The sequence below is a fragment of the Drosophila eugracilis genome, unplaced genomic scaffold, assembly GCF_018153835.1.
Source record: "Drosophila eugracilis isolate 14026-0451.02 unplaced genomic scaffold, ASM1815383v1 contig_2161, whole genome shotgun sequence".
NCBI lineage: Eukaryota > Metazoa > Arthropoda > Insecta > Diptera > Drosophilidae > Drosophila > Drosophila eugracilis.
The window spans coordinates 1,021,987-1,034,536 of NW_024573046.1; the positions used below are offsets into that span (position 1 = coordinate 1,021,987).

The 12,550-nt window shown below is 37.7% G+C and overlaps 4 protein-coding genes across 4 annotated transcripts; 2 read left to right on the forward strand and 2 right to left on the reverse strand.

The window, feature by feature from the left end:
• Positions 1-1,357: 1,357 nt before the first annotated feature.
• LOC108118136 (protein new-glue 2) lies at positions 1,358-4,635 on the reverse strand. Its single transcript, XM_017230695.2, has one exon. The coding sequence runs from the start codon at positions 4,406-4,408 to the stop codon at positions 4,061-4,063; it is 348 nt and encodes a 115-aa protein (XP_017086184.1). The 5' UTR covers positions 4,409-4,635; the 3' UTR covers positions 1,358-4,060.
• A 1,897-nt stretch (positions 4,636-6,532) lies between these two features.
• On the forward strand, positions 6,533-8,988 carry LOC108118135 (protein new-glue 1-like). Its single transcript, XM_017230694.1, has one exon. It carries the CDS (start codon positions 8,389-8,391, stop codon positions 8,797-8,799), a length of 411 nt encoding a protein of 136 aa, XP_017086183.1. The 5' UTR covers positions 6,533-8,388; the 3' UTR covers positions 8,800-8,988.
• A 1,122-nt stretch (positions 8,989-10,110) lies between these two features.
• Positions 10,111-10,607, forward strand: LOC108118137 (protein new-glue 1-like). The gene has a single exon (XM_017230696.1). The coding sequence runs from the start codon at positions 10,215-10,217 to the stop codon at positions 10,551-10,553; it is 339 nt and encodes a 112-aa protein (XP_017086185.1). The 5' UTR covers positions 10,111-10,214; the 3' UTR covers positions 10,554-10,607.
• A 1,356-nt stretch (positions 10,608-11,963) lies between these two features.
• Positions 11,964-12,534, reverse strand: LOC108118127 (protein new-glue 3). Its single transcript, XM_017230677.1, has one exon. It carries the CDS (start codon positions 12,393-12,395, stop codon positions 11,964-11,966), a length of 432 nt encoding a protein of 143 aa, XP_017086166.1. The 5' UTR covers positions 12,396-12,534.
• Positions 12,535-12,550: the final 16 nt, after the last annotated feature.

The window sequence follows — 12,550 nt, forward strand, 5'->3', positions numbered from 1 at the left end:
GGGAGAAGATGATTATGATGCTGAGTAGATGAGATGGCTGAAAGGGGGTTTTTGCAACTCGGCGGTAATAATTAGCTCAGCTGAAAGTTATTCAACATCTATTTTTTTTTTCTTTTTGTTTTTTTGCGGAAATTTTTTTGGTCATGCCATTTTGGCCATATTAAATGGCAGTGAAAGTCAGTGTGGATAGCTTAGAAAATTGATCCTTATTGAATTGGAGCCGGCTTTTCGTGTGTTTTCTGGGTCTGGATTTGATTGATGCATAGAGGAGGCGTGTGGCTAATTGATTGATTGATTGACATCGATTGAAAATGCCAGTATAATTGGAGTCACCTTACGTAGAAATTCGAATTTTTGGTGACAGTTTTCCAAGGCTCAAATGAAAATCTCAGTGGGTGTATGTTTATTTTCATCAAAAAAACGAAAAAGAAGAAAGAAGAAAGGTTATAGAGACATACGCACACACACACACACACACACACACACACTCACTGAGTGGCACAATTAGGACGCAATTCAAACAGCCGGCAGACATGTCAAAAGTTGCTTTATTGGTTTAGCACATTCAGGAAATGGCAAAGGCAATGCTAGCAAAACAACAGGCCAAAACAGGCTGAGAGGAAAAATCCAAAAGAAAGTCCTAGCAAAAAAGCCTAAAGTCTCTAGCATCGTATCAAGGTTAGATTATCCTGGAAAAATTTGATATTTTGATTGTAAATCGAAAATAAAGTGAATTTTTCCTTAAGCTTTTGTTTATTTAAGTTTTATTTTTCTTTTTCATTAAATTTCTTATGGTCTGTAAAACTTTATTTTTGGTCTTACTGAAGGGTATTGAAAATTCCCAAAAATCAAAGAAAACTTAAAAAGAATTTCTCTCTATCCATTCTCTATCCTCCACTTCTTTTCTTTTTTTTGCCTCATCCCATTTCCGCCTGTCTGTCTATCTGTCTATTTGTCTGTCTGCGTGTCCTTTTGCCTGTCTGCGCTGGCATGTACACCACATGCGGGCTCTGATCCTGCACTGAGAGGAATTTCGGCTCTTTTTTAAATTAAAATTATTATTATTATAAATAAGTTTAGGTATTAATATTTAATATATTTACATATTTTTATTTTCAATGAATTAATTAAATATTTTTTTTTTATATTTCAAAGATAAGTTTTTTGTTGTTGTCGCAGTTCCCAGATGCCGATGTCGTGTCCGTGTGTCTGTTTTCTGTCTTGGCCAACACGCAGGGCTTCGACCACACCTACGACCCGGCGACCACGCCCACCACAGAACGCCCCCTTAAGGTTGGCAAAAAAAAAAAAAAAAAGCAAAAAGCTGAAGGACGAACTGAACGAAACCGAAAGAAAAACAACATTCTACTAACTGATTAAATTTATGCGCCCTTTGCATACGAATTCAGAAGGCGAGCCATAGCCAAGAGAAGAAAAGAAGAAGAGAAAAACCAAATTAGGCAAAGGCAATTTGCCCAAAAGATGAGGGTAGAAGGGAGAAGGTGGGAGGGGGTCATGCTAAACTAATTGTTTCTCGCAGGACCTTTTTATTGGCCGACTTTAATCAGCCTCAAGTGTAACTAAACTTGACATAACTGGACTTAAGTCGGTTAGCCATTCCAAATGTCCTTGAGCTTGACTTGATTTTAGTGGTAGTTTAGGAAATTACAAGAAAAATAAGTAAATACCTTTAAGAGGGTGTACTGAATGGATTTCTTAAATATAAAATTAGTCTTTCGAACAGAAATTTTACTTCATATTATATATAAAAAGCATTTCTTTATGCTTTTTAAGTTATTTACCATCATATGTCAATAATTTTTAAGCTGAAATCTTTTATTTATTTATTTACTTTTTTTGCTTATATGATCAACCTAAATTTTGATAGAGAAAGAGCTGTTGAAGGTATTCAGTTGGCTTTGGGAATTATCTATACCATCCACACACTTGTTGATTTAAGCCCCCCGCCGCCGCCTTTTTCAAATTTTTATTTTATATTGTCCCGTACCCCCACTAAGGCACACTTGTCACTCGTGTCAAAACTCTCAAATTTAAGCCTCACAGCTGGCAGCCATTGTATGGCCAGAAAAACAGACTGACAGAGTACAAAGTCGAAAAATTCGCAAAATTACCCAACATATCCAAGAAGCTTATGTATAGTGTTTTCAAATTTCTCGTGGGCTCGCGCTCTCAATGTGATGGCCTCAAGTATTTTGCAAAATAATAAGCAGTAAGCTGAAATTTCCCCAAGAATTGTGGGCGTTGTTACAATAACAATACAAAGACCGCATACAAAAAAACCACCATGAGAAATATGTATAAAAAAAAAAAAAAGAAAGAAGAAAATACATCCAAAATTGACAAGAACAAACAAGCCGTAATTGTATTTGCCGTCTCTTTCATTCAACCATAAAGCCCTGCCTTTCTGTGGGTGGGTGGGTTGTTTCGTTTATGGGCAAAAAACATTTATTCGTATTATTCGTGTGCATGGTGCGTATGTACATATAATATAAGTCACGTCGAGCATATCAACATCAATGGCCACAAAGCGCAGCATATCAATATACACAAGTACAGGGTGTCCCCTGGGGGGAAAATGAGGAAGGATGTGTATAAACTAAGAAAACACATCAAAGTCCTTGGGCGTCCTTATGCTTTAATTGGAGGGAAAGTTAAGGGTTTCTAAAGTCTGTTTATAGTTTTGAAAACTATAAAAAGCATTTTTAAGTTGCCACAAAGTATGCAATGTTATTTTTTTTAGATACCAAAATTTTTGGTTCATTTTGGGTTATAAAAAAAAACCTTCTCTTTAGATTTGCAGATCTAAAACGATCGAAATGAATCTAGAAAACGAATTCATACGCCCTGTATTCCCGCAAACTTACCTCGTCCCTTCTCTCTTTAACACACATATGATAGTAATATGCTTCTTTGTTATGTTGTGTCTTCTTCTTCTTTCACTCCATTGCCATCTCTTTCTAATGTCGCTTTCTTTGTCTAAAGACGAATGCCATTTTCACGCTCATCCACCGCAAACTGTCTCTGTCACACACACATACACACACACACACTCAAAACACATCTTATAAGTTTGCAGTGAAGAAAGAAAAAGGTGGAAGTGTGAGAAGAAAACGGAGAAAGGTCAAAAAGGAGAACAAGAACAGCAACAGTTGTGCCCATTGTACTGCGTTAGCTGCTTGTTATTGTTTTCCATATTCACATACCCTTTCTCTTTTCAAGGATATATTCGAATTATAGAAACTCGAAAGATATGCCAAATATTCAAGTTTAAATTCCAATTCTCAAGATTGGGGGAAAAAATCTTTTGATTTAATCTAGTGATCAGCCGCGGAATCCAAGGAACTTGTAGGTTCATATTTGATTACTTTAATAGAGTTCTCCTATATTCGTCATAGTCATAATTCTTTGGTTATAACCATTTTTATGCGCTGTAATTTCTGATGGGTTTCGGTGGTCGAGGTCGAGGTCTCTCCCCCCCGCTCCCATATTTGAATTCGAAATGGGAATGGGAATGAGAATTGCAAATGGGAATGAACCTGGAATGGTGGGGATCTTGATGGGTTTTGCTTTTTTGCTTGCGTGGTCTTTTAACTTGTTGCTTTTTTTTTTTATTGAGGTAGCCATGTGAATGAGGGGTATGAGTATATTTTTGGGCGTAACTTTAACCTTTCACCCTTGGCGCCACAAAAAAGCAAAAGTAATCAAGCTAACCGATTCAGTGCACTCCAAATGCGCCGTTAAATGCCAGTTGCCCTGCTCGCTTCTGTCTCGCTTATTGTTTTTGTATTGTCTTGCGGAAAAGTCTTAGTTTGGTTTTTATTTGGGAAAATCTGATCTGATCTGATCTGAAAAGTTAAGCTGCATTTCATAGAGAATATTTTCTTTCTCCTAAAATAATTTCAAACACTTGTAAATATTTTTTGTATGCAATTTTATACCATAGTCAGGATTATATTTTTTCCTCTAGAAGGATCAAGAGAGAAGGTTGAAAAAAAAAAATCGATTCTTGATTGAGTCCTGTTGTTGTGGATCCTCTGGTTTAACCCCTGTTGCGCCTTCTGGCAGCGGCACGCTTCCTTCTGGCAGCGGCACGCCTCCTTCTGGCGGCACGCTTCCTTCTGGCAGCACGCCTTTTGGCAGCGGCCTTCTTTTTGGCTGAAGAAGTTGAAGTGGAACTGGACGATGAAGAGGTTGCCGTATCGCTGCTGCTGCTGCTGGCCTCGGTGGTGTCCGAGGAAGATGATGAGGCGGATGCGGTGGTGGTGGTCGTGGAGCCAGATTCAGTGGTGGTAGTGGTAGTAGTCTCCGTGCTGGTGGTGGTACTGGAGCTGGTATAGCTCAAGGCACAGATCAGGACAACAGCCAATAAAAGCCAATGGAGCTTCATGTTGAGTCGATGTTTTGCAAAAGACTGGATGATCTTAAACAGCCGCCAACGACCCTATTTATAGGTGCCTGTGGTCGTTATTCGCGTCATTGAGGCCTAACAATGGTCACAAAACAACATACGTTAGAACAAATCCAGTTCATTATTATTATTATTTTTATTTTTATTTTTTTTTTTTTTTTTGCTCTTTTGGTGACACTCATAAACCAACAGCTAGCTATTTGCACAAATGCCAATTATTTGTTTAGCTTAAACTTCCAATTTTTAAGGCAAACACGCGCTAAAAAAAAAAATATATATATCCCCCGTTGCCCGCCGCACTCTCTATTTACTATACATGTCTTACTCGCGCGATTCATCTTCATTCAACGATTATTTATTTGTTTTACGATTCATTGATTAAATTTTATTATATTCTAGGGAACATCTGCCAATTTGTAGTATGATTAAAATTTGTGTTAAGAACGTAAGCTAAATCATGTTTAACGTCATTGAACGTGAACTTTGTTTAGAACTTTGGAAGAAAAGAACATTTCATACGTAACACATATGTTTGATCATTGTTTAAGACTTCTTTTAAATAATTTGTGCTCTTTAAATATTTGCCTAGAAAATATTTAATTCCATATGAAAGTTTCAAATAGATTTCATTATTAGTTTTAAAAAATACCAACAGATGGCATTAAAAACATAACTTAACATTGTCTAAAAGAGCTAAAAATCTGTTAATAAAAGCCTTAAATATTCTTTATGTTTGATATTAAAAAAGTTTTAGTAATAAATAATAATCCTCTTTTAAACTTGGCTAGCAAAAACTTCTTATAAACACTAAAAATTTAAAAATACATTCTAGTTTATTTTAAACTGGAAAAGTTGCTGGTTAAGACTTATAAACTACTGTGAAGAAATTATTTAAATATTTAGCTGCCACTCTCAACAGTTCCAACCTCGCGGAATATCTAATGTTTTTGGATTATTTTTTGCTTTTGTTTTATTTTTACAATTTTTGTCCTGCGAAAGCAAAGGAAACAAAAGTGCAAACATGGCTAAACATTTAGCTGTATATTTAGAGGTCTCTACAGTTTAACTTTAATGTCTGGCCACAAACTTTGGATTCGCCTCAGTCATAAGCTGTGTTAAATGTGGCTGCTGTTTCTGTTACTGCTGCTGCTGCTGTTGGCTTTCCATCAATTAGAATCAATCAATCAACGTACATAATTAAACTGCTCATTAGGCAGAAAGTAACAACGGGAATCCACAGGCGGTCTAAGATTTCTCTGACGGCTTGAAAATCGAGTGAGATTGCCAAATGGCGCCTGCCGTCTGGATAAATCGAAATTCCTGGCTCAGCCTCTGCCCAACCAACCAACCAACCACCTCTCAATTTTCTCAGACCATATGTGTCCAGATCTCACATTTCCTCTCTCTTCATCCCTCACAAACCAGTGAATTTTCATTTCTCGTATTTGCGTATTTAATTGGCCAAAACAAGCAGGCGGCACAAACCAGATTTGGGAAATTTACATGTAAAAGGCAAGGGGCCAAGAAGAGGCTTTAGTATTTAATGGTCATAAAAGGGCTGGCAGTATTTATTTTTATTATATTTAATTTGTTGGTAAATTAACAAGAAATATTATAGATGAATGTACCTAGAAAATCTTTAAATTGTTTTCTTTTTTAAAGAAAATATCGATTTAAAGACATTCCTGGCTACTTTTAGTATATAGAATTAAAATAAGATTTTAATATATTCTCAAAAAACAAATCATTTCGAGTTGAATTAAATTCCAGACTTTGTCTCGGATCGCTCTGTTTATTAATTCAGTGGGAACTGAGCAGTTTTTAATTTTTGTTATATTATTTTTGATTTTTTTTTTGTTTTTTTTTTTTTGGGGGGGAAGAGCAGGTCAGTGATATCCCTCTCCATCAATCCAATATCCACAACAAGTCAGTGTATCCATTTTGATCCATTGGCGGGACTTTCCTGCAAAATTAATGGCAGTTGCTTGTTGGTTGTTTTCCTTTTTATTATTTTCTTTTTTTTTTTTTTTTTTTTTTGGCCAGAGCAACAGCAACTGGATTTGCTCCCATCAATCAATAAAAATAACTCGACACGAGTTTGCGGAGTCAACTTTGGGATGCAGCTTGGACGGCACACATTAAAAAAATGCTCTACTTTTATTTGTATTTTTTTTATTTATTTAAATGTATTTTTTAACTTTTAGGTAGGAGAGAAGAAAAAAACAAACATTAGATAAAAACTTTGTTAGGCTTATTATAGCCTTATTAGTCACGATGCAGGGACATTTATTTTCTCTAAGTGCCCCGCCCTTGGCGATTGAAAGTTGCTTATCAAGGCCCAAACACACACACACACACACACACACACACGCTCTCTGGCACACCCACAATTGTATGACCAAGAGAGAGGGCAAAGGTCGGTGGTGAAGAAGAAGATGGGCCAAAAGGATACACAGGGTGTTGAGCAACGATGTCCCAATGCGTATGGCTGCATACCCGGATCAAATCTCGAATTATTTGCCATCAAAACGCTATTGATTTATTAATGCCGCTCATCATTCGACAAGTCGAGGGAGTTTGTTGCCTTCGGAGTGGATATATCCTTCTCCTCCTTCTACAGCATCATAGACATTATTTTTGCAAATGTCTCAATAAAAATCAATAACAAATATACAGTATATATCCTGGTTTATGGTTTATGGCTTTATCAGGCAAATTGTATAAGCCAATATTATTGAGGACATGGTCTGCGTTTTGCTCCAATGGAGGAATGGATTCTATCGCCTGAAGATATGATTTTTGTTTTATTTCTAAGATCTTTTCCTATTAATAAGCCAATGAAAGCGAAAAAGCTTGACTTGATTTTTGTTAATAAGTAAAATTAAATTACAAATTTCTTTAAATTTTATGATATATTCATAAAATATAAAATGTCTTTGTAAAGCATTTTAAAAATTTGACAAAAAATATGTTATTATATTTTGGCCGAAAGTCTTAGATGTCTTTTACAATGACTGTATAATCTTTCGAAATATTTCATGCATATCCAAGGGCTTTGTCGTTTACTGTCACTTCGCAAAACTATGCTTTACTTTTTGAGACGATAATTAATTGCGGTTATAGCAACTCAAGAGTTTCACTCGAATGGAGTTGGATCTGGTTGTTTGCTCAGTGGTTTTGGTGTTCCAAATTTTCTAGGCACCGCCTCACGACGACGCCTCTTTTGTTATGGAAATCATCGTGGCTGTTGTTTTCGGCTTTTGGTTTTTTCCTTTTTCTTTTAATATTTTCCTCATCACACGCACATATGTGTGTGTGTGTGTGTTAGTGTGTAAGTGTTTAGTATCCATAGCAACAGCTTTTTGAATTTTCCCCACACACCACATTCACTTTTTTTTTTGGGCTGAAAAGTTTTTGCTTACGAGTATTTTGCCGGTTGCTAAATTTTCCTTTTGGGGCTTTTGCGGGTTTCCCAGAGTTCGGTTTTTGTACTAATGGATTTCAATGAGAACGCAACTTTTGAGGACCAAGAAAAGCCTTGACGAATAAATACTTAATGCTCTCGGTTGTGTTTTGAATAACTTATGAATAAGGATATCTCATTTCTGTCCTTTGATCATCAATAAAATGGCAATTTTTCATTGATCAGCTAGACCTGAAAATTCACAATAGAATTTCATTGCTAAAAATGTTTGGCAAGATTACAGATTTTTTTTGATAGCTGAATAGTTCGAGTTGCAAGTTCTCGTAACTCCACGGTTGTTAAAAATAATAAAATATATCTATCGAGTCTTAGACCATCTGCAAAATTCATATACACTATTGTACCTCACAAGCATCTTACTATTGTTTAAACAATTGTGAAAAAACCAAGAAAGTTGCGAATTTTTGTTTGCCCAAAAACCGTTTCTTTGCTTTGACTGACACAGTTTTGCAAACCAAATCAACAAACAAGGTGGATGATGATGTATAAAAGAGGAGGTCGATCTACCAGAGAGCATCAGTTGCAAGGCATCCAAACCTCCCTCAACATGAAGATCACTCCAGTACTCCTACTCCTCGGCGCCTTCCTAGGCTCCGTGATGATCTACCAGTCGGAAGCAGCCTCCACCCCCGCAACCACCTCTGCCTCAGCCACCACAACCACCACTGCTGCTTCGGCCACCACCGCTACAACCTCTGCCTCAGCCACCACCACGACCTCAGCTTCGGCCACCACTGCATCTTCCGCTGCAAAGACAAAAACTATAACTCACTACAAGAGGAAAACTAAGCGGCCCAAGAGAGTTAAGAAAATCAAGAGGAAAAGGGGTCATAAAGTTCGCAAGCACCGCAAAGGTGACAGCAGTGAAAGCAGTTCTTGGTGGTAGAGAATCCCAGATCAAACGAAAACCAACGCCTATCCCGATGCTAAATCAATGACTCTCCCAGATCCAAACGTTTTCATAGCCCATAAGCTTAAAAAATTGTTATAGTTTGTTTATAATTTATATATAATAAAGATGCAAAAAAAAATGTATAAAATCAGTTAACGGGAAGTAAGAACTCCATCGGTATTTAGTTAGGGCAGTCAAACTGTCTGACTTAAGTTTTAAAGAGGTTTTAGCCTAAGAAGTGTTTGTGATCCTTTTGGTGGCTTCACTGCAGATTGAACTTGAAAGTAACCAGCAAAATAAACTTTTAATGTACAAAAAATGTGGCAAATTGTTATACCCGTTAGTGTAGAGAAAAGGACGTAATAGCTAAAAGAAAGCGTTTCCGACCCTAAAAAGTATGTAAAATATCAAAATATTAAAATAGTCGACTAAGCCAGACCGTCCGTCTGTCCGTAAGAACGGTGTTATCTCAGGGACTATAAGATATACAAAGTTGGGATTAAGCGGCAGATTCTTGAGCTGCATTCGCGAAATCTCGGGAACTATAACCAACATACAAAACAGTTTATGTGTGAGCTGAGCTAAGAACACGACAGTATAGCTGAAGCTAAGACCCTGCTATCAGCTTACAAAAGGAAGGTTGGTAGCACCATCGTCACCGACCGTTGCCACCACCCGGCCTCGGTCCGACTTTGCATCACTGCACAGGCGTACGAAAGGTGACCGATCGTTTTGGGCAGCAACTTGCCGCAACGAGCTTTCCAGAACCAAAAAATCGGTGAACAGCACGTGTCACGGCGTAACCTCCTGCAATACCAGTGCAGACGGGGGATATTGTGGACAAACATGCTGCCACAATATCCTACACCTTTATTATAACAGCAGAAGCTAGGACCCCGCTATCAGCACTATCATCATTTATCGTGGCAACCACCTGGACCCGATCTGCACTCTGCATCACTCTACGGCTGCAGAGGCATCCAACAAAGTGACCGGTCGTTGTGGGCAGCAACTTGCCGCAAGGAGCGATCCAAAACCAACACATCCGTGAGCAGCACGTGCCACGGTGTAACCTCCTACAAGCCCTGTGCTGGCAGGGAGTTCTCGTAAATTCACGGTTGTGAAAAATAATAAAATATAACTATCGAGTCTAGGACTCGACCATCTGCAAAATTCATATACACTATTGTACCTCACAAGCATCTTATTGTTCTTACAATCTTATTGTTTAAACAATTGTGAAAAACCCAAGAAAGTTGCGAATTTTTGTTTGCCCAAAAACCGTTTCTTTGCTTTGACTGACACAGTTTTGCAAACCAAATCAACAAACAAGGTGGATGATATTGTATAAAAGGGGAGGTTGATCTACCGGATAGCATCAGTTGCAAGGCATCCAAACCTCCCTCAACATGAAGATCACTCCAGTACTCGTACTCCTCGGCGCCTTCCTAGGCTCCGTGATGATCTACCAGTCGGAAGCAGCCTCCACCCCCGCAACCACCTCTGCCTCAGCCACCACCACCACCACTGCTGCCACGGCCACCACCGCTACAACTTCTGCCTCAGCCACCACCACGACCTCAGCTTCGGCCACCACTGCATCTTCCGCTGCAAAGACAAAAACTATAACTCACTACAAGAGGAAAACTAAGCGGCCCAAGAAAGTTAAGAAAATCAAGAGGAAAAGGGGTCATAAGGTTCGCAAGCACCGCAAAGGTGACAGCAGTGAAAGCAGTTCTTGGTGGTAGAGAATTCCAGATCAACCGAAAACCAACGCCTAATCCGATAATAACTCTATGACTCTCTCAGATTCAAACGTTTTCATAGTCCATAAGCTTAAAAAAATATTGTTATAGTTTGTTTATAATTTATATATAATAAAGATGCAAAAAAAAAATGTATAAAATCAGTTAACGGGAAGTAAGAACTCCATCCGTTTTTCAAAGATGTTTTAGCCTAAGAAGTGCTGTACAAACAATGTGGCAAATTGGTAACCAGTTACTCGTAGAGTAAAAGGATAAATGTATTCGTATTGTATTATAAAGTACGTAACAGGTACAAGGAAGCGTTTCCGATCCTGAAAAGTATGTATAGGGTCAATAGCCAAGTCGATTAAGCCATGTCCGACTGGCCGCCCGTCTGTCTGTAAGAACGATGTCATCCCAGGGACTATGAGATATTCAAAAATGGGATTAAGCAGGCTAATTCTTGAGCTGCGCAAAGTCTCAGGAACCATAATTAGTTTGTGTTTGATTTCGCTGTATTATTTTAAAGTACAGATAATAGAGCGATTTAGTTAGATCCATTAAAGGGCCTTGGTTGACCACCGTTTAGAATTTTATTTAGAATTAAAGAAAAGATTGCTGCTTACAGTTTAAAAAAAAAACATGTTGCCGTGGATTATAGAAGATTTTCTCAAAAGTATGCTACATTTTGTAGTTAGTATAATACAAATTCTCTTAAATAAATAATGGTAGTTTGAACCAATTAAAATGATTCCAGCAGGTGCTAGCACTCATTTGTGAGTTTAGCAAACACCTGAAGTCAATAACTGAAAATATCAGATAATTATATTTTTTCTGGATTTAATCACAATTCTTAAAAGCTTAAATATATTAACAAAGTTCAATTATAAACGTATTGCTAGAAATTGAAACAAATTGGCTAATGTTCGGTATTCGCAAGAACAGTTTCCGGTTAATCTTTTCAGGAAACAACACAAAATTATGAATTTGTATAGTGTACTATAAAAATGACTTAAAACTCGAAGTAAAAAATAAGTATAAAAAAATCACCACCATGAAGTCGTCGTTTCTCGTTAATACATCTAGCACCCCTACAACTTTGGGTTACCTTCATGAAAACCTTAAAAATATTTAACGTTAAAGTTGATTTTAACGGTGATTCTACATAGGCCTTAATATGTTTTTCTTTCGAAAATATTGGCAGTATATTTATCGTATATTTATATACGATTAATGCAATAAAAAAGGCGCCATCATCCCATTTAAAAAAAACAACTTTAAATCAATATCGATATTATTTATTTGCATTAAATGTTTTTAAAAGAAAAAACTAAAAAAAAAATAGGTTTTCGTATTCATCAGAATCAGGATCAATAACAAGTTCAGTTTAGTGGTTCTTTATTTCTTTCTCCTTCAATTTTTAAGTCTTCTGGAGCGACGGGCTCTCCTGCGACTGCTACGAATGTTGTCGCTGCGGTTGATGGTACTGGTGCGGCTACTGGTGCTGCTACTGTTGCTGCGGCGGCGACGTCGGCTACTTTCAGTGGAAGAACCATCGGCTCTGTGCCTATGTATATGTCTGACCTTGGCACTTCCATATCGGCGTCTTGTATAATGAATTCTATGTTTATGCTTCTTTTTTTTGGAAGACGATGCAGTAGTGGTTGTGGTAGTAGTGGCCTCGGTGGTTGTGGTTGTAGTGGTGGTTGTTGTGGCGGCCGAAGCGGCTGAGGCAGATGTGGTGGCCGAGGCCGAGGTGGTCGCAGTGGTAGAGGCACCACCTGTCTGCCCGATTAGCAGACAGGCAACGGTGGTCACGAGCAGTAGGACACAGGTGTATCGCATGTTAGATGGCCAGTAGATGGGCAACTGATAGATGAAACCAGAAGGCCACGATCTTTTATACTAAATCTGGCAGTTATATAATTACTGCGAAATCAGCAGAAATCATATATATACATAACATATTAATCTCACAAATCTCACATTTCATAAGAAAT

What these genes read in the sequence shown, in the direction of transcription:
- LOC108118136 (XM_017230695.2), bottom strand. Translation starts at nt 4,408, where the DNA reads ATGAAGCTCCATTGGCTTTTATTGGCTGTTGTCCTGATCTGTGCCTTG.
- LOC108118135 (XM_017230694.1), top strand. Translation starts at nt 8,389, where the DNA reads ATGATGATGTATAAAAGAGGAGGTCGATCTACCAGAGAGCATCAGTTG.
- LOC108118137 (XM_017230696.1), top strand. Translation starts at nt 10,215, where the DNA reads ATGAAGATCACTCCAGTACTCGTACTCCTCGGCGCCTTCCTAGGCTCC.
- LOC108118127 (XM_017230677.1), bottom strand. Translation starts at nt 12,395, where the DNA reads ATGCGATACACCTGTGTCCTACTGCTCGTGACCACCGTTGCCTGTCTG.